Source organism: Leopardus geoffroyi, chromosome C3 (assembly GCF_018350155.1).
Source record: "Leopardus geoffroyi isolate Oge1 chromosome C3, O.geoffroyi_Oge1_pat1.0, whole genome shotgun sequence".
Classification (NCBI taxonomy): Eukaryota; Metazoa; Chordata; class Mammalia; order Carnivora; family Felidae; genus Leopardus; species Leopardus geoffroyi.
The window spans coordinates 37386426-37408000 of NC_059338.1; the positions used below are offsets into that span (position 1 = coordinate 37386426).

General features: G+C 42.3%; 2 protein-coding genes and 1 long non-coding RNA gene across 5 annotated transcripts in view; 1 reads left to right on the top strand and 2 right to left on the bottom strand.

The window, feature by feature from the left end:
- KCNH1 (potassium voltage-gated channel subfamily H member 1) overlaps positions 1 to 11708 on the bottom strand; it is a 381062-nt gene extending 369354 nt beyond the window's left edge. The window contains exon 1 of one of the 3 annotated variants that reach the window (XM_045452431.1): positions 11402 to 11708. In XM_045452431.1, the coding sequence (XP_045308387.1) occupies positions 11402 to 11480 (79 nt within the window). In that variant the 5' untranslated portion in view covers positions 11481 to 11708. Of the gene's footprint in view, positions 1 to 11394 lie in introns of all 3 variants that reach the window. The other 2 variants (XM_045452432.1, XM_045452433.1) reach the window with 2 other exon arrangements.
- LOC123584842 lies at positions 1572 to 19677 on the top strand. The gene is made up of 3 exons (XR_006705704.1): positions 1572 to 1600; positions 12252 to 12257; positions 19569 to 19677. It is a non-coding gene; the product is annotated as an uncharacterized LOC123584842 (long non-coding RNA).
- LOC123584839 (40S ribosomal protein S4-like) lies at positions 17341 to 19881 on the bottom strand. The gene is made up of 2 exons (XM_045452435.1): positions 19583 to 19881; positions 17341 to 17926 (listed from the first exon to the last, which is right to left on the bottom strand). Exons 1-2 carry the CDS (start codon positions 19862 to 19864, stop codon positions 17402 to 17404), a joined length of 807 nt encoding a protein of 268 aa, XP_045308391.1. The 5' UTR covers positions 19865 to 19881; the 3' UTR covers positions 17341 to 17401.
- Positions 19882 to 21575: the final 1694 nt, after the last annotated feature.

The following is a 21575-nucleotide window of genomic DNA, read 5'->3' on the forward strand; positions in this document are numbered from 1 at the left end:
ACTGCCTATCAAGGACACCTAACACACACCAATTCCAGTCCTCCAACTCAGCTTCAGCTAGCCTACCTTACCCAGAAAACAGGACCTGCTAGCCTCATAAGGAAATTTCTGACCACCTAACCAACAGTAATGCCATGTTTCTGTGTTGTCTAACACTGCATAAAACCCGCTTTTGTCCCAAGTCCCTCTGTAAAAGCTTCTGTTGCCTGTGAGGAACTGTACTCCCCCAGTCCATGGATTGTTTTCCCTTGAATAAAGGACATCAAACTCATTACTAAATTGTTTGAGTTTTGCCACTGTCCGGAACAACAGAGAAAAGTGGCACACTCCATGAAGTCAGGCCAGAGCACAATCCCTGGACAGGCTCGCCAGGTGGGAAAAGTATAAAGTATAATTTTACCTGACAGAAGGAGAATGACTAGAATTGAGGGCCTCCTCTGTCTTCAGAAAGTATCAGTTATCACTTCAGAATGGCAGATTGATCCCACACATGTATTTCCTCGTTCTGGGATGATGGCTTAAAAATTAAAAGGAACATAACAACAATGAAGAGAAGGGAGTTAACAGCAGGCATGAGCTCCATTTCTGGAAGAGGAAAAGTAGATGGAGGGTAACTATGCAGAAGAGGAAACTACAACTTCAAAATTTCAGAGGGATCTGGCCAAGGAGGGGGCTACTAGGGCCAGCAGGTCCCTGGAGAGAATCAAGACACTGAAACACAAGCTCCTACCTAAGGCAGGAACAGCATGTGAGAGAAACTAGAAAACTAATTGAAAGACTATAGAGAAAAAGACCACTCACCCAGTAAACCCTCCTCCATCCACACACCCTAGCACCCAACCATTTACTTTGCAAGTAAAAACAAACAAACAAACAAACAAACAAACAAAAAACGCATGGGGTTATCTCACAATCACTGGTCCTCCAACTGCCACATGCATGGAGCCTCCTGGAGGGCTCAGTAAAACACAGTCACTGGGCCCGTTCCCCAGAGTTTCTGATGCACCAGGTTTGAGGTAGGGCCTGAGAATCTGCACCCTTAACAAATTCCTAGAGATTCCACTATTAGAAATTAACTGAAGACAATTTACTTCGTCTCTTTAAACCTCAGTGTCTGCACCTGTAGAATAGGAATAACCGAAGTACCCACAGAACAAGGGTTATAGTGAGCATTAGAAGAGTCAATGCATGTAAAACCTTCACATACTGCCAGACACACGTGAGAAAGGCGATTTGTCTAAGGTCATGATTATAACCAGTAATTACAATGGGTGCTTATAACTAGTACTACTGCCTTCTGATGTCTCTGATAAACTCCCCCATTTACTTATGGTCTTTCCTGACTTCTGAGCTCATGAAAGTGAGAAAAGATAAAGGAAGGAATATAAAAGTAGATCTTCAGCCAGTAGGGTGACCAACTTGTCGAGTTGAAAAACAAGGCTACACTGCCTTCAGCAGGCAGAACACAGGGTTTTTTTGTTAAGTTAAAAGAAATATCTGAGCTCACCCCCTCACCAAGTTCACCCCCATGATTAAATCTGGTCTGGACATAAAGGTTGAGAAAGTACTTGATCCAGAGAACAAGTAACTGGTTCTATCAGTCAGTTGTGGCATGGAAATAATGGCACACTCAAATAGTTAGAGGAGTGTTTGATAACAAAGCTATTTACAAAGCCATATGGGTGAGGTATGGGCAGTAGCATGCTGGTGAGTCATGGCAAATTATTTATACCATTTGCCAATTTCTGAGGTGCAAATACTCCCAGCATGGTATATTTAAAGCTACCAACGTGAAGTCCCAGAACCTAGAATAGATGCCCGTAATCAGATCTTGAAAGGTAGTACCAGCCAGCTGTAGCTTGCCCCCAGAACACCTCTAAGGAAAACTTCAGGGACAGCACAGTACCCTCCAGGGTTAGTATTGCTTGGAAACTGTAAGACATTCAGCTCTACCCAAACCCAAAGAGAGCGAGCTGGATATGTAACCTTTAATCAAGGGAAAACAGTGAGGCTATGATATAGGGAGGGAGGGAGAATGCTGCAGAGAGGAAACTGGGAGAATAAACACCACAGAATAAATAAATTCTCCCTCCCATCTCCTGGCGGTATGCCCCACAAGCTGAAGCGAGCCAGGAGCCAGAAGGCAAGTGAGCCTACTGACAAAATCCTTACAGGTTGGCCTCACAGACAGAGAGCAGGTTGGAGAAGAAAAGAGAATGGCCCTAGGGAGGCAAGCAGAAGACAGGCAGTACACGGGCTCACAAAGAGGCTCCAAACACAACCTTCATGATAGCAGTGTAGAACTCCAACCGATTCCACACCAATAATGCTGAGAAGACACAAAAGAAAACTAAAACTTAAAAATCTAGTGAGATAAAATAAATACGATCTTACCACTCAAATCAAATTAACTCCATTTTCTTTGCCATGGTTGTGAAGTCCTACTTTAAAATAGAAACCAAACCTAAGCAGGAGCTAAATATCAGTAAAATTTGCCAGTACAGTATCACCTTTGAGATACTGACCCCAGCACTCAAATGTCAGGGCAGGGCGCCTATATGCTGCTGCTTTCAGAAAAGAAGGAAAGAAGGAGAGGCCGTTCTTTACAAAAGCACCCAATGTCATGACAGGACCTTTAAATATGTTTTAATGATTATTCATTTTTGAGAGAAAGAGACAGAACGAGCAGGGGAGGGGCAGAGAGAGAGGGAGACACAGAATCCGAAGCAGGCTCCAGGCTCCAAGCTGTCAGCACAGAGCCTGACGTGGGGTTAAAACTCATGGACCGTGAGATCATGACCTGAGCCAAGGTCGGACACTCAACCAACTAAGCCACCCAGGCAGGACCTTTAAAAAGACATGAGGGGCGCCTGGGTGGCTCAGTCGGTTAAGCGGCCGACTTCAGCTCAGGTCATGATCTCGCGGTCCATGAGTTTGAGCCCCGCGTCAGGCTCTGTGCTGACAGCTCAGAGCCTGGAGCCTGTTTCAGATTCTGTGTCTCCCTCTCTCTGACCCTCCCCTGTTCATGCTCTGTCTCTCCCTGTCTCAAAAATAAATCAAACGTCAAAAAAAATTTAAAAAGATATGAAAAATGATGGCTTGGGAGCACTCTTGGTTAATAATTACATTAATAATTATAGAATTGATTCCGTTAATTTCAGAACATCAGTTTTATGCAACATAGGACTAATCAGAAGATTGTCATTTTAACTATGCAAAATGAACAATCTTAGGATGAGTAAGCAAACGATTACTGGCATAACTGTCTAACACGCAATCGGAAGAATTTCTGGTAGTTTGTCATTAACAGCAGTGCATGACTGTTAGAGTAGAGACCCTGAGAAGCGAGGAGATGCTGAAGTTGGTCAGGTCGCAGTGTGTTCAGCAAGACTACACATGCACAGAGAACAACCAGAGCATCAAGCAAATTCCAGCATCTAAGATGTGCTATGTGAAAATTAATAATGGGAAACCCTACTAAAATGGAATGCAGAGGCCAGAAAAGGGAGCTCCCATGCCAAACCACTCAACACCAAGAACTGTCCATTATAGACCCCCAAAGAAGAATCCTCAACAGGAAAGAATCAACAGCTACAGGCCCCAACAGGAAAAGATGTACACTGAATCTCCTAGAAGAATCAACCACCTCAGCAACTCATCCAATGAGAAACCATCATTACCCTGAATTCCTGCCTTTCTCTAATGGATGTTTGTTCAAAACAACCCCTCCCAACTTCCTCCTTCTTCTCCGTAAAATAACATTCCTCTCCTTTGTTGGACTAGCCTATGGTTTCTGCCACAGCCTGCTTGTCCCAAATCATTCTCTGCGATTTCTGAATAAAACCAATTTGCTGATAAAATAACTGACTGTTTTATTTTTAAAGCCAACAGCTGAAAACTCACAATGGGTGAACAACCCAAGACAGCATGCCAAAGAAGTCAGAGCAATGAAATATCCCAAGAAATGAGATTTTTTTTTTTTTTAGGAAAGCTTCCACCCACCAAAACGAAGCTTCACACATTCTGCAATCTTCTTTAAATTGACTTAAGGCATCTGGTCATCCCACAACCAATCTCACACACAAAAAATAAATGGCTATAAAAATCTAAGAATAATTTTTGGGTAAGGCATTTATAAAGGAAAAATGCACAGTGTGTGTTCAGTCGACACAACATCTCTTAAATCTTCTGAAGGTCACGTGCATATTGGTCTTTATCATAAATCCCTCAATGAGACCCAATATAAGAAAAGTCTCACTCATTTTGGCACGCTCAGGCTCCCGCACAGTATTGGGCACAAAGGAGGTCCACCATGTTTGTGAGTCTAAACCCATAAGCTGGCCTTTGCTTTTCCTTTTAGTTTATCTGTGATTTTTCATTCCTCCTTCATCTATGCCCTTCCATCATTTTCCATCTTCCATTAAAATAAACATAAATCATTCGCTTCCTATTTCCTTCTCACTTCCAGCTCTACTTCTTACATAATCTCTGTCCCCAGGGTTTAGTGCTTCTCTATTTAAGAAAAATGAGCCTGCTAAACACACACATCCACACGCGCGTGTGCATGGGTGCACCCTTGCCTGTACCCTTTCTTGCACACAATTCTAATTGTTCCAGTCTTTCATGTCATTTACCACCATGCGTGAGGGAGTTCAGACTGTGAGAACATTTCAACACACAGTAGATACTGATGACTCCCAAAGGACAAGAGCAAGTTTTGTTTTCATTTCAAACTTGTTCATGTGCTTGCTATTAACATAACTCTAAATGACCCTGCTTTGCTAGTTACTAGGTTGTTTGGGCAAAGTCAGTATTGAAGAGGAAAAGGAGAAAATACCAAATTTTGGCAAGAACAAGGAGTGACGAGAATTCTCCGCTGCTGGTGGGACTGTAAATTGATACAAACCCTTCGGGAAATTGCTCGACAGCATCTACCACAGTTAACCATACACACCCCAGCTGTGCATGCATGAGAACTATGTTGCCCGCATGTCCAAAAAGACAGGTATGAGAATGCCTGCAGCAGCACCAATAACAAAATCCTGGAAACAACTCAGTTGTTGCTGGAGGAGGCCATTGAGACAACATGACCACTAGGCTGACCTGCAAACTGGACCCAGGTGACTGAAGGCCCCACACCCTCTCCCCTGCCCTTGGGGTATACATTCTGCTCATTGCTCCCACAGTGGGAGCCACTCCAAGCATGTAGCCTTGAGAGACGAAGGGTTTGATACCATGTGGACTGAATACACGACTGACCCCAATTAAGGCCTCTATATAAACTTTTAAGATTCTGGTGGTGGGTGGGGAATCTACCTGTCTTTCAGCTGCCCAAGACAAGCCTCCTAAGTAAGTTCCCTTGCTTACTAAACCTGCCACCTACCCATCTGGAGTGGCCTGCCTCTTTCTTTGGTACGTCTTTGCTTTCCAGTGTGTGAACCAACACATGTCCATTAACGGCAGAGTGGATAAATATAGTGGGATATATATATATATATATATATATATATATATATATATAGTAGGATATAGTAGGTCATACCATAAAGTATTACGTCACCGTGAAAATGAACCAACGGTACATGTAACCATACAGGTTAATCCCCAACTGACAAAAGAATACATGCGGTAGGGCCCCAGGCATATAAAGCTCAAAAACAGACAAAAAGCAACTGCGGTGTTCAGAAATATAAAACAAGGTGGTCAAATTAGGAGGAAAAGCAAGAAAGTGATCACCATAAAGTCAAGAGATGGCTCTCTTTGGAGAATAAGGGAGTTGGGATCAGGAGCGGTCCCACGGGCCCCCGGGGGCTTCTGGAGAGCTGGCAAGACTCTATTTCTTGACGTAGATGGGGACAGCACAGTATTCACTTTATACAAATGTGCTGAGTTATGCAAAATTATCTTATGTGCCTTCCTACTGTGGTATTATACAATGAAAAAGGTTTTTAAAAAAAGGAGAAGAATCAAGACAGGAAAACTGTTACCAAATTACCACCAAAAAAAATTTTTTTTTTGGTTTTCTGGTGGAAAAAGGAGCGAAATAGGTCAGTTTTGTTCCATGGGGCAGATCTCAAATGAGTGGTGGCTATAAGAGGACAGAATTGGGTGAGACCAAAGAATAACAACAAGAAAAGAAAGAAGAGGAGAAGGAAAGAGAAAGGAAGGGAAGGGAAAGACAGGGGAGGGAAGGGAAAGGAAGAGAAGGGAAGAGAAGGCAAAACAAGACCAGAGAAACTAGTGCTCAATTACAGTTGCTTAAAACAGAACATTCCTGACAAAGTGAGTGTCCCATCACTGAGGGTATTCAAGCACCGGCTGGATAACAACAGAGAGGGATGTTCTGGAGTCTACTCAAACACTGGAAAAAACAGTACTTCAAAAACTAAGATTCTGTGATTCTGGTGTACCTCCTTCTCACCAGGTACAGGTGTGGCCACTTAAAGACACAAAAACAAACCACAGTCCAAATACCCTAAATGTATAAAGCAGACACGGCCTTTACAAAAGGGATTCCTTTGGATAAAGAACTAAAATCTTTTTTAAATGTTTGCTTAGAAGCCATTAACAAGCAAAACTAAAGGGAAGGCAAAGATTTGAGAAACTTCAAGGTAATGTGGGAGAAACCACTGCCAAAGGAAGCCTGACCACAAATGCATCTATTCTTTTACAACAGATTATTAAAATAGAAGGACTTCATAGAAACCATGGGGTTTGGAAGCTTTATTACCTTCTGTTAAAGCAGAAGCCTTCTCCCTATTTCCGAGCTAGTATCAGTCACAAGGTTTAACTTTTTGACACTTTCAGAGCAAGACAGCTGAGCCGTGGCTGAAGGTTATTTTAGAGCACATTACAAGAGGAAACAAACGCTATTGGGCTGGTAATAATCCAGATTACCATCCATTCCCCCTTTCAGAGCAACAATGTATTTTAACCAGTTTTCTGTTTTGTAAATATTACCGTGGCTCAACACATCTATGAGGAGACACAACACTACCCGCGCCTTTCATCCTGTTTGTGTACTAATTATATCAACAACCTGAACCAACTTAACACTATACAAAAACACAGCTGATTTAGCAATCTGTAAATTATACATGTACATAAATCTGTACCAAAATGTGCTGCGTTTCACTCCTGCTAATGTGCACGGATTCTTACTGGCACCTACAATTGTTTGATATAGGTTTCCGAACACTAAAACATATGTTCTGCCTAGAATGGGACCATTTAGGGTAATATTTTTGTAGCTTCCTGGCACTAAGGTCTGCCAGCCTTCCTAAGACAGATCTCCTATTTGCTTCAACAACCATTCTGACAGTAAGTGCCTGCAGATTTAAGCAACCATCAAAAAATATTCTGGAACAACACTTTCCAATCATGAATATAAAGAAAATCAGGCTGGCTTTGCCTATGTGGTAAAAAAAAAATCAATAGAAGGATTTGAAATGATCACCAACATGACCACAAGCAAAATTGGGGAGGAATTGATTATTCCTGCTAACTACTTGTGACTATTCAAAAAACAGATAATTATCAAATCTCTCCTTCAAATGGTATTCGGAAAATATCAGAGAAAGTTAAACTAGATTTTAGTCCCATCAAGACCAGTGAACACCTTAAAAATTGTCCTGTGGGTTTTTTTTTTTTTTCCTTAAACACAACATCAGGCCTAAATAAGAGCTACAGCCAGAAAACAGTGTGGAACAGGGTCCAGAAGCTTAGACCAAGATTCACTAGAATGTAACTTTCTAAGGGTAAAGTTGTTTCCCACTTTATCCCCAGTGTTCAATAACTGTGCTCAACAAATCCTTTTTGAATGAACAAACCTGTCACAACCGCTGACTAGTCCCTGATGTGCCTTTGCCTTTTCTAACTCTGCCTTTTACTAACTGTAAGTAAATTACTTAACCCAATGATTCTTAGCTCTTGACACTGAAAATGGAGGCACTGCACCTCCCCCACTGGCATATGAGGTGATATTTTCTGAAAAGTTATTTAACACTTTATAACTACAGCAGGTGCAGGAATAAGTGCCTGTTACCCTGCCTGTGACTTTAGCTAAACCCCTGAGAAAGGTGAAAATACTGCCTTCCTTAAAACAGAATTAGCTTCTCTTTTGCCTTGTTATTCTATTTGGATGTAGTAGTGCGGCTATTAGCCAAAATGGATGTTGTCCTTGGTGTTGTAACATTTTATTTAATCTCCACTGGGAAATTAAGCTTCTCTAAGAGAAAATAACGGTAATACAAGGAAGGTCTTAGCATAGTGTAACATAGGAGCATGACACAGGGGTCAAGGGTCTCATCAGCTGTGCCCTTAAATATTTGAGGAGATGTGTTCCCTTCAGTGTCTTCATCTACACAAAGATGGGAAAGAAGAGGCAGAGGACATAGCATCTAATCCTACAGGTTATCATATTCCAGATACCAGATATTCAAATGCCCCAAGACAAAGCCAGTTCTATTATCCACAAGCATATAATGAGAGTCGGGGGGGGTTTTGCTTTGTTTTTGTTTTTTAAGGATAACAATAGTTCCATAGGCAAAGTCATATGGCTGGAGAAACAATGATGCTACAGAAAGGATGAATGATACCCTCCAAAGACCTGCGTCAGGGACTGTGTGCCTGCTCCTTTGAATAAGTCTCTTAATATTCCTAGGACTCCGTTTCGTGATCTGTAAAAGAGGAACAGTAATACTGCATAGGATTACTGGGAGAAAATGTTTAATAAAGATGGTCAAAAAGTATTGCTATTTAAAGGTAAAATGCTATTTAAATACTGTAATGTCCAAAAAAAAAATGGCTGGTGGATTTTAGGAGGAGACAATCAATATTTTTAAATAGACTTTTTCCATCACAGTAAAATAAAATAATGCATGTAGATATTGTGATATTTCCAAGAGTCCACATTATTTTTTTTCTATTTGTGTTTAGAAATGTGATGAAAGGGATCACTAAAAGCTTAAATCTCACATTTCAAGACCAGAATATTTAATTCTGAAATCATAGATAATTGTAAAAGTTCACCTGACTTTCCTAAGGTGTTTTTGTCTGTGTGGTTGATGTTGGTTGGTGGGTGGGTTAACTGAAGTCAAACTGTTGGAATCGGTACTAAAATTAAAATGCCAATGCTAAAAATATTCCCAGCTACTTATTCTATTGACATTCTATATATGCTTAGAGAGAAGTGGCTCTAAGAAAATCAACTAAACTAGGGTATTCTGCCTTCTCAGCTCCAAGATTCATTGTGTGTGTGTGTGTGTGTGTGTGTGTGTGTGTATGTGTGTGTGGTATTAGTTCCACAATTCTTAAGGTCCTCCTACAAGCCCAAGGAACCTTATGACTGTTACATGTAAGATTCTATTACCTCCCTCTCCACTCAAAAACAGAATATGGTACACATTAGACACAGGTTTCCCCTCATTTAAAAGACACTGCATCTTCACCCCCCCAAAAAAATGGAATTGTCACTGCTATTTATGAGAAAGTTGGTGTCACTGGCAATGGGATCCCCAAATCTGCAAGAGTAATCTCCATGACTCCTCACAGGTCAATAACCATAGCAATCACAGCAAATTAACTCTTTTTTTTTTAATATGAAAGTTATTGTCAAATTGGTTTCCATACAACACCCAGTGCTCATCCCAACAGGTGCCCTCCTCAATGCCCATCACCCACCCTCTCCTCCCTCCCACCCCCCATCAACCCTCAGTTTGTTCTCAGTTTTTAAGAATCTCTTATGGTTTGCCTCCTTCCCTCTCTAACCTTTTTTTTTTCTTCCTACCCCAGCTAATACGCCAGATCCCAGCAAATTAACTCTTAAATAGTGCTTTTATTTAAAACCCCACGAACACCTCCAGCTTTTTTTTTTTTTATGACAGAAGAGTTCATTGTGACTATTCATGTAATAACAGCATCCCCTTGAAGTCCCAGGTAATAGCTGTGACCTTGTTCTAAAAGCCACCTTAGTTAGTTTGAGTGAGGAAGACCTTGAAGGGAAAGGTGACTAACCACAGACTCTTCAATGCCCTCATTCTTACGAGGCACACAATAAATGACCATTTCTAAAATACTTAAATACACAATATGCTATCCTAATTAGTAAGGTTTCCATTGTGAGCTAAACTTAAATCACTTTTTAATAAAGAGCATTTCTAGGGAGCATAAGTCACCTTCCATGCTCTTCCCCTGAACCCCTAACTAAATCCAAATAGAAGCCCATGATTTTAACACAAGCTCCTCCTTAAGGCTCTGAAACTGTCATATTTCCACATTTTTAAAACCTATTTCCTAAGTCAACTCTTCATGCCTTCTGCCTCTGGAAGGAAAGGAGTCCCGGAGCCTGTAAAGAGCATCTCCAGACTTGGCCCCTTTCGTTTCAGCCCTTTGATGAATGGGTGCACCGCACCTTCCAGATGCCGAGCTATATGCTCTGCAAGTGCTTTAGCCAGGATGCTTTGCTGTGGCTCCTAAAGGAGACATCTGAAATGTATCCCTTTCCGTCCCTGCTCTTAGGACTCTCGCCGTCCAGCGCTTCATGCCACTGTCCATCTTAATGCCACGGAGGGAGAGAGAGAGCAGCGGGGAGCACCGGTTTACTGGGTAATGGATAGATTTACAGGCTTGGTGAGTTTGGGAATTTATAGGTGAGCAAGATTTGTAGGCATAAAACGCTGCTGGGGTTTGGAAGAGAGGAACTATGACAGGTTTGCCCCTGTGACTGCTTGGCCAGCTCTGCAACTATGCGCTCCACTTGTCATCTAAGTCCAGGAAACTCTGCCCCTCGTGAGCCTTAACTTAACCTCGAAGAGGGTGGGTGGGTGGGTGAAGAGGTGGAACCCGGTGGCCTGCGGCACGTCCCTAAGTCCCCACGTCCCTACACCTCGGACTTTTCGGCTCCCGGATGGAAGGTGGAGGCAGCCACCGTCCCCCATCCCTCGGGGGCCGGAACCCAAGTGGCCTTCTCTCCCGCTGGCTCTCCCCCGGGAGAGGCAGCGCCTCGGGTGCAGCCCCCGGAGAGCCTGGATAGCCTTCCCTGAGGGGTGGGCAGTACCCACGGGGAACGCGCTGCCGTTCCTGCCGCGTCCGGCTTCCCATCACTTTTCCCAGTACTTTACCCATCAGCTGTCACGCTCTCTGGAGAGGAGACAGAGAAGGCGCGAGAAAGGCCCCAAAGGCGTCCCCAACAGAGCTCTCCTCTTGGGATGGGGGCCCACAGCCCTCGCCCCACCCTGCCCACCTAGCCCAGCCTCCGGGAGGCAGCCCCGGGCGCCCGCGCCGCGGCTCCCAGCAGAGCTCTGGGTTCTGCTGCATCTGCTGGCGCCGAGCGGCGGGAGGCGTCGGCAATCGAGGCACGGATAAAAAGCCTGGGTAACCGAAATCCGAATGCACCTCTTACCACTGGACCGCCGGACAATATTCTCCAGAAACGTGTTCTGCGGGGCCACCAGTCCTCTCCTGCCCCCGGCCATGGTCATCCTCCCGGCAGCTTGGGGTCCTGGGGGTGTCCGGCGAGGCTTCTCACGGCAGCAGGGAACTGGGCGCGGAGCCCGCGCGCGATCCCGGCTCGAAGCGCCCCATGCGCCCCGCGGGGACCCGGGCGGCCAGGGGCGGCGGCTCCCTCCGGCTGCCACCCTCGCGCCCTCTTCGCGCCTCCCTCCCTGCCGCCCGCCTCGCTGTGCACTCGCCCGGGGCTCGCCTCGCCGCAGCCGCTTCCGGGTGGGCGGAGGGAGCCGCGGCGCCTGGGTCGGGGCGCCCCCTACCGGGCGTTGCCCCCCCCCCCCCCCCCCCCGCCGGCCTGCGGGAGAGCGAGCGGGGGGCTCCCGCAGCGGCGGAAAGTGGCGGGCAGTCGTGGGCCGAGGCTGGATTGACAGCGCCACCCTCTGGGCACCGCCGGGAAATGGGTTCGAGGTGCGCCTTGGGCTGGTGAAGAGGAGGGCGTTCTGAGCCGCCATCCTGGGTGGATTCACCTGCAACAAGATCACCACGAGCCTTGGGGGAACATGACGCTGTACCTGTCTGCCTTCGCTCTGTTTCAGACTGGAGCCTCTGGGAGCTCCCAGGCTCTTGGAACACTTTCCCGCCTCTCATTAGGGTCTGTTAGCCTTATTTGTGAAAGTTGCCAGTGTTTTACCAGTAGTTAAAGGAGTTGAATTGTAAGAGGTCAGACTTGCAGAGTGGCCAACTGATTGGGCTCCAGAAGAGCTGTCTTGAGGTGTTTTTAAAGATAACCGAAGGCACTAATGCAGGTTCTGGTCGTTTGATAAATTTGCTGAGTGACTGACCTGATTTCCACTCTTATCCAGCGATATTTTAACAAAAGACTGAGAAAATTTATGTACTGTATATAACATTTTTTTTGGTTTTTGCTCTTTTTTTTTTTTTTTAGTTGACGCACGCCCTGTTAGTATCAGTGTGTAATGTTAGGAAACAGGAACAAACTGACAAACATTAAAACAGTGGGCTTGCCTCCGAGGGCATATGCTTGGGATAGGAGAGTGAGGTGGGCACCTTCCTGAACAATTGACATTAAGTAATAACCACAACCTGGGCTTGAAGGATGGTCTACACCACACGGAGTGAGGTGCTTGTCTCCACACCTGCCCCTGGTATGATGAATAATCACACACACCAAAGGTTTCTGAGCAGGAGCTCACGTTTGCTCACTCTCCTGTGCTCACTTATTTTGGGAGATTTCCACCTGCACATGACCCTTTTCCCCCCAGTGGGTGTGGCCAGAGACTGCCCCACAAAAGGAATGAATTGACAGCTTTCTAGTTAGTTCCAGGCTGTGTCAAGAGTTGAAACACAAGTTTAAGAGGGAAAAGCGGACCCCACAACCTCAAAAGTCCGGGTTAACCATCCTGACACATCCTAATGTATTGCAGATACCCTGTCTCCATTTACTGGTCTCAAAGATACAAGAACTGATTCTTGCCCAGCAATGCCTCAGAGTAACTGGGAAGATCAAACATAATTACGCCAAGGGCAGCACTCTAAATTGTAAAGTGCTATACCAAGATGAGCCATCGTCATTCGAGTGACTAAGTAAACTAGGCCATTATGGACATCATCTTGTGTGGACACAAAGTAAACAGATGACAGCCGCTAGCCGAGTGACGTAAGGCTTGCATAGGCTTTGAAATCAAAGTAATGATACACTTCTTGCATAAGATAGCGTTCTACCCATCACATTAGTCACCCAACTTACAGCTGTGATTTCTTAAGTCCTAGCTCCGTCTAGTGGTTGTTCTATTACAAATGAGCTAACAAACGGCGGTTGACAAGAACTTATCTGAAATGTATTTGGTGCTGAGCTGTCTCGGTGGTATCTGCTCATTTCATTTGAATAAGGTTCTTAAGGTTATGTTATCTCCTGCACAAACATGCCCAAGGGGAGATTTTTCATGACAATATTAAAAACCTATCAAGCAGCCTCATAATCCTGCTTGTGCAAGGAAGATAAAGAAAAGAATGGGGGAAAACTGTCATAGAGAGTTAATAAAACTCAGATTTTAATGAGTTCTTATGTTCTGTGACTCCGATAAAAAGGAAACAGATGATATTCATTTGAGGTAAGAGATGTTAAAGGCTTCTACCTGATAAGAAAAAGGAACAAGGAGATCTCTTTCATTTTAATTTTAAATGTACCTACTATAGTGATTCTCATCTTGCACTACATTCAGGGCATTGGGGGGAGTACCATTTTGAATACTATAAATTTTAGAGGCACACTTGAAGAGATTAAAGGGCCTAAAAGAACACTGAAAAGTCAGTAATCTTTAACCCACCATCACTACTCAGTGTGATGATGTCTCACAGTGTCTATGAAAGCCTGTCAAGCCGTTTCCCCATTCTCCTGCCCAACCCTCAACACTGTCTGTGAAAAGAAAGTCACGTTATTTGCCCTGTCCACATTCTCTTTGATGATTCACAGGCCGAGGTTGCAAGTGTTCAGTAAACATACCATCTTTGGGGGCCTGGTTTGACAATACACTATGCCTCTTACCTCTTACTTGGCACCTTCTGTTCCCTATTCTACATTCAGTTCCAGGATCTACTCAGCTTAAAATTCAGTGTTTTATCACTGAAATGTAGGAATCTCAGTTGGAGCAAGCTTTAATCTTACAAATTTGTCAAAATTTGGTGACACATTTGTATAGGATTCACAATATACCAATGTGCTTTGGCAAAGCAGTTGAGAGTTCCTGTATTTTTACATAACAGACAAGGTACTTTTTATTTAAAGGGACAATTTTAAATAGCTGTGACCAGAATTCCAATTAAGCTGCCTGTCTCTCCCTCCAGAAAGTGGACTACTACTGTCAAGAACTTCTACCAAGAAGGATACAGAGTCTAAAATGAAAACTTGTAAACGTTTACTCCAATGTCTCTCGCCTATCCCTCTTAGTTCTCTTCCTGTACTCTGCAGCATTTTGTTTACCCCTCAATCACAACATGGGTTTATATCTGTATCACACAACAGATGCAGACCTCCTTGAAACAGAGATGAACTTTTCCAATCTTTGTTCTGACAAAAGCAATTGAGCCATGATGTAATTAGCGAGTCCACAAAGGGATTGATAGTAATGGAGGTATGCCACTACAGAGAGAGCATGGAGGTCTGTAGACTGGCTGGGAAGAGTCCAAGAGAAGACAGAAAAATCTCTATGCCCAACAACAAAAAAATCTATCAAATGCAGAGGAAAACAATGCCACACACCAGAGGGGGGAAATGGCATTATGCAAAGACAGAAATTACATTTTTTCCTTTTAGTAATACTTTCCGGTATAGGTGGCAGATTTCAGAAAGCCAAGAACCCCTCAAACTTGGGAGAGTCTCCTATGAGTCTTGGAAGGCCTGGGCACCAGAATGGCCAAGCAGGGACACTGCCTCATTACCAAATAATTAGCATCGTTAGGAGAAAGTATACACAGAGGTAACTCACTTGCTTTGCCACCATGAGAGAAATAACTAAAAGAGGGGGAATTTGCAGCAAGAGACATTTCAGCTGCTATAACCCAGTGACTGGTTATTGTTCATCGTATTTAATTTCTGTTAAAAAAATTCTTTTCTAATAAACTTACAGGAAGAGAAGTGGGCAGGCCATATCCACTAGTAGGACCTGTTCTGTATTATAGATATCTCCCCTTAAGTGCTGGGAGAAGGGGGAGAATCTGCTGCAATCAGAATCATAGCCAATTAATCTATATGACTGGGGGAAAGGATACCCAGATGTGGGTGTTACATTCAACTGTGGCTAACTCAATAGGCATTTATAAATGTTTGTAGAATTGGGTTATGTCCTTCTAAATGCCCAAAGCTAATATCCTTCTTTCTCATTTCCTCTTATCATCAGAGAGCAGGATCTTTTACTGCACTCCCCCTCATGGAAAATAATTAAAAGCCATTTACAACAGTCTCATTTTATTATAACAAACATTTGCTCAGAGATTAGCATATACCAGATGCTGGGATAGATTCTAAGGATGGAAAGGTGGTTATGATTGGCACCTGCCCTCAAGAAGCTCAGAAAACACCTGGGGAGTGCTTTCTTTCTTTATATTTTTTCTTCTTTCAGCTACTTTCCTCTCTGTTGTACACACTAAATCTTGCTTTCTTTGCCAATGAACCATAGTTCAACTTGATCTCATCACTGAAGACTTTCCCATCTCCTCTTAACTGAGAGCTGGCTTTCCTCTAAGGTCTTGAAATCCCACAGATCCCCCTTCTTTGGAGAAAAATATTCATCTTCCCTGGTCTGTGTACCTAGAAACCAGAAGCTGTGGCGAGAATTCGTCTAATTCCTTACTACAATATCCAAACCACTACTCTTCCACATTCATGTAAACTTTCTCCTTTGAAGGCCATGATCAATAGAAATAACACTCTACTCTTCTTTATTTCTTAAAATAGATTTAGGGGAATTTTTATTTAGTCTTGGAAAAGTTGAGGTGTTTGTGGGACAATGCAAAAAATATTGAGTAGGCAGGTGTATACCCACAGGTAAAGAGCCCAAGAGACACGTGTGTGTAGAGCCAGATACTGAAAATCAACAATTTATAGCCTTCAAAGGAGGCAGAAAAGGGCAAATTTGGAAGCAGGGACAACTGTGAGCAGCAGCTTTATAGAAGCCCAGAGGGAGAAAGTCTTAAGTGGGAGAAGTGAAGAATACCATCTTATGCTATTTGCTGTAAACACTGGAAAATGTCCGCTGGATCTAATGATTAGTGGGTCATTTGAGACCTTAGTAGATACATTTTCAATGGAATAGTGGGGAAGAAACCAAATTGCAATGGGTTTAAAGACTAAGTAGAAACTTACAATCAAGATGACAGATTGAGCTAAGGAGTAGTGAGTACTGCCTTTCTACACAAAACAAAGATATTCCAGGGGAAAAAATGTTTTTAAACATATCTTTAATATATTTTCAATCTCAAAAGTAAAAAGGGGGAAATTTCAGATGTCAAGAATTGGAAGGAATCCATAGCAGTTAGTAGGAATCTAATGGCGGGGGGTGGGGGGCAGGACTTGTAACCCAAAGAGAAATGCACCTGTGGGGCTGCAGTTTTAGTATTTGTGTGAAGATATAAGCTGAGGACACAGTCTCTGTGGACAGTGGGGAAACTGGAACTGGATTTTTGATGGAGCCAGGAGCTTAGAAAATTAGGACCTACCAGCCCTAGTTCTCAGCTTGCCCAGAACATAGGTGGAAACAGCTGATGTTCAGAAACCAGAACCCCTAGACAAAGCATTCACATATATGGGATGGAATTCTCCCAAGTGCCCTCACAGTGTAGCAACTCTGTGCCAAGAAATTTACATAGAAATCTCACATAGTCCCATAAGAAACCAATAGGAAACTGCTCCCATAAGAAAAACCTATACCAACCAGTACACCTTAAGGTCCAACTGATAAAACCTCCCCACAACAGTGAGCATACAGACATAATTACAAATTACACCAAACTGAATTTTCCAGAATTAAATTCTCAAACTGAAAAGGCAGCATAAAGGAAAACAAATCCAGACCTAGACATATTGCAGTAAAACTTCAGAACATAAAAGGAAAAGATAACGTCTTAAAAACTATCATAGGAAAAAATAGATTAGCTGCAAAGAAGTGAAAACATGATGCTGCCATTAGAGATCTCAACACGAACAAGAGAGTCGGAAACAATGGAATACATGATGAATTCCCATATATACACAACAAAATGGCTAAAATTAAAAGGACTGACAACACAATATGTTGACAAGAATGTGGAGCCATCAGAACTCTCCTACATTGTTGTGGGAATGTAAAATAATAAAAATCACTCTGGAAAATAGCCTTACAGTTTCTTTTTTAAATCATGCTGTATTATCTTTCATTAAACATAAAGACTTCCAATCACATCACCTAAAGACCATTTTACCCATTGCCCTGTTTGGCCACCAGTCTTTTGTCTCTCTCTTCAGCAATGGTGAGGCAGATACCCTTTCCACAGAGAAGAGAAATTCATGGTTTGTTGCTTTTGCCAATAACAAAATATTGGACAGCCAGGTGGCAAAGCTGCTGCCATTGGCATCTTTCACGTGAACTACATCAAAAGAACCAGGGTATCTCTCTCTGTTGGTGATCACACCAATTCTTCCTAGGTTAGCACCTCCAGTCACCATACAAAGATTACCAGTGTCAAACTTGATGAAATCAGTACTATTTACAGTTTCTAAATCAATCTGAATGCTGTCATTCACCTTGATGAGGGAATCAGGATAGTGGATGGTAGGAGCGTCATGGGTCACCAGATGAAGGATTCCTTTTGTCCCCACAAAGATCTTTCTCACTTTGTACAACTTGTACTTGGCCTTCTTGGGTGTAATCTGATGAACAACAAAGCGACTCTTGGTGTCATAGATCAGATAGAAATTCTCCCCAGTCTGCAATCCCTATCAAAATAACATCAGAATTCTTCACAGAGCTAGAACAAACAATCCTAAAATTTGTATGGAACCAGAAAAGACCCCAAATAGCCAAAGCAATCCTGAAAAAGAAAACAAAGCTGGAGGCATCACAAAGCTGGAGGTATTACAAAGCTGTAATCATCAACACAGTATGCTACTGTCACAAAAACAGATACTCAGATCAATGGAACAGAATGGAGAACACAGAAATGGACCCACAAACGTATGGCCAACTAATCTTTGAGAAAGCAGGAAAGAATATCCAATGGAATAAAGATAGTCTCTTTAGCAAATGGTGCTAGGAAAACAGGACAGCAACATGCAGAAAAATGAACCTGGACCACTTTCTTACACCATACACAAAAAGAAACTCAAAATGGATGAAAGACTAAACTTAAGACAGGAAGCCATCAAAATCCCAAAGAAGAAAGCAGGCAAAAGTCTCTTTGACTTCAGGCACAGCAACTTCTTACTCAACACATTTCTGAAGGCAAGGGAAACAAAAGCAAAAATGAACTATTGGGACCTCATCAAAATAAAAAGCTTTTGCACAGCAAAGGAAACAATCAGCAAAACTAAAAGGCAACCAACAGAATGGGAGAAGATATTTGCAAATCACATATCAGATAAAGGGTTAGTGTCCAAAATCTATAAAGAACATATCAAACTCAACACCCAAAAAACAAATAATCCAGTGAAGAAATGGGCAAAAGACATGAATAGACACTTCTCCAAAGAAGACATCCAGATGGCCAACGAACACATGAAAAAATGCTCAACATCACTCATCATCAGGGAAATACAAATTAAAATAACAATGAGATACCACCTCACACCAGTCAGAATGGCTAAAATTAGCAACTCAGGAAACAACAGATGTTGGTGAGGATGTGGAGAAAGAGGATCTCTTTTGCACTGCTGGTGGGAATGCAAGCTGGTGCACCCACTCTGCAAAACATACGGTGGTTCCTCAAAAAAATAAAAATACAGCTACAACCCACTAATTGCACTACTAGGTATTTATCCAAGGGATACAGGTGTGCTGTTTCAAAGGGGCACATACACCCCAATGTTTATAGCAGCGCTATCAACAATAGCCAGAGTATGGAAAAAGCCCAAATGTCCATCGATGGTTGAATGGATAAAAACGATGTGGTATATATACAATGAGGTATTACTCGGCAATCAAAAAGAATGAAATCTTGCCATTTGCATCTATGTGGATGGAACTAGAGGGTATTATGCTAAGTGAAGTTAGTCAGAGAAAGACAAATATATGACTTTACTCATATGAGGAATCTAAGATACAAAACAGATGACATAAGGAAATGGAAGCAAAAAATAATATAAAAACAAGGAGGGGGACAAAACATAAAAGACTCTTAAATACAGAGAACAAACTGAGGGTTGCTGGAGGGGTTGCAGGAGGGGGGGTTGGGCTAAATTGGTAAGGGGCATTAAGGAAGACACTTGTTGGGATAAGCACTGGCTGTTATACATAGGGGATGCATCACTGGAATCTACTCCTGAAATCATTATTGCACTATTTGCTAACTAACTTGGATGTAAATTTTAAAAATTTAAAAAATCATAATAAAAAAAGAAAAAAGAAAGAAAGAAATTCTCCCCAATCTTGTCAATGCCAATGACATCCATAAAACCAGCAGGGTAGGTTATATCAGTTTGGACCTTGCCATCAATCGTAATAAAACGCTGCATACAGATCTTTACTTGATCTCCTGTTAGGGCATAGTTAAGTCTGTTCCTTAGGAAAATGATGAAAAGAAGACAATCTCTCAGCTTATGAGGATGAGGGGCACACACATGGGTCAGTTTATCCAGCATCCAATGCTTTGGATCTACTACATGCTTCAGATGCTTCTTGGGACCACAAGCCATGGCTGCTCTAGGCATGAAAAGAGGACCACCTAGCCTGAGAGTTTCTTACCAAACTAAACATTCACCTACCCTCCGACCCAGGAATTCCACATATGTCAACAAAAAGATTTATTTATATCAGGTTCATTCATAATAATTAAAACCTAAAAACAGCATGTATCCCTCACCACCAGAATATATACTATGTATGCATACTCATGCAATAGAATAATATTCAGTAATAAAACGAAATGAACTACAGATAAATGGATGAATCTCAAAAACATTATGCTAAGTGAAAAAGTTTTACACAAAAGAGAACATGGTTTGTGATTTCACTCATACAAAACTCTGGAACAAGCAGATGAAATTATGGTGAAAAAGAAATCAGAACAGTGTTTGTCTCTCAAGGGGAATAGTGGGGATTGCTTGGGAAGGGGCATGATAGAACTTTCTGGAGCGATGTCACTATTCTGTATCTTGAAGAGAGTATAGGTTATACAAGTACATGTATTTGTCATACTCATAAAATGATACAGTTGAGTTTTATGCATAGTGTATATTTTATTTCAAAAAAGGAACTCTAAACACATACTGAACCCTAGTTAATCATATTCAGTCTAAGTGTTGAAAAATGAGGTATATGGATGTCTAGGACTTATTTTGAAGTGCATCAAAAAATAAGATGGATACTAGGGTGCCTGAGTGGCTCAGTCAGTTGAGCATCCAACTTCAGCTCAGGTCATGATCTCACAATTCATGTGTTCAAGCCCCACATCGGACTCTGTCCTGACAGCTCAGAGCCTGAAGCCTGCTTTGGATTCTGTGTCTCCCTCTCTCTGCCCCTCCACTGCTTGCTCTCTCTGTCTCTAGAAAATAAATAAACATTTTTTAAAAATTAAAAAAAAAATAAGATGGAAAAATAAATAAATAGATGTAAGTTAAAACAAATACAGCACAATGTTAACAAATAAAGAATCTAGGGACACCTGGGTGGCTCAGTTGGTTGAGCATCTGACTTTGGCTCAGGTCATGATCTCGTGGTTTGTGAGTTTGAGCCCTGAGTCGGGCTCCGTGCTGACAGCTCAGAGCCTGAAGCCTACTTCGGATTCTGTGTCTCCTCTCTCTGCCCCTCCACCACTGGCACTCTGTCTCTCGCATTGTCTCAAAAATAAATAAACATTTAAAAAATTAAAAAAAAGAATCCGAGTGGTTGGTATATAGTGTTCACCATACAAGTCTTTCAGTATTTCTATATTATTGAATTATTTTCATATCCATCTGAACTATTAATGTTTAAAAAAGGATAGGGACACCAGGGTGGCTCATTGGTTAAGTGTCTGACTCTTGATTTCAGCTCAGGTCATGATCTGATGGTTGTGGGATCAAGCCCCATACCAGGCTCCATGCTGGGAGTGGAATCTGCTTGGAATTCTCTCTCCCTCTGTCCCTGCCCCCCCTCCCTCTCTCATGTGCATGCTCTCTCTCTCAAAAAAAAAAAAAAAAAAAAAACCACATTTTTTAAAATAAATAAAAAGAGGATAAAACAAGGCATTTTCAGATATAGAAAGGATAAAACTGATAGACATTTGCTGAAAGAAATGATTAAGAATATGCTACAGCAGAAAAGAAAATGAGCTGAAGAGAGAGGTGGAGTACAAGATACGATGGCAAACAGAGAAACTGGTAAACATGTGTTAATAAACTTAAATAAATATTGACTCCTAAAAATAATGAGGACATTAAC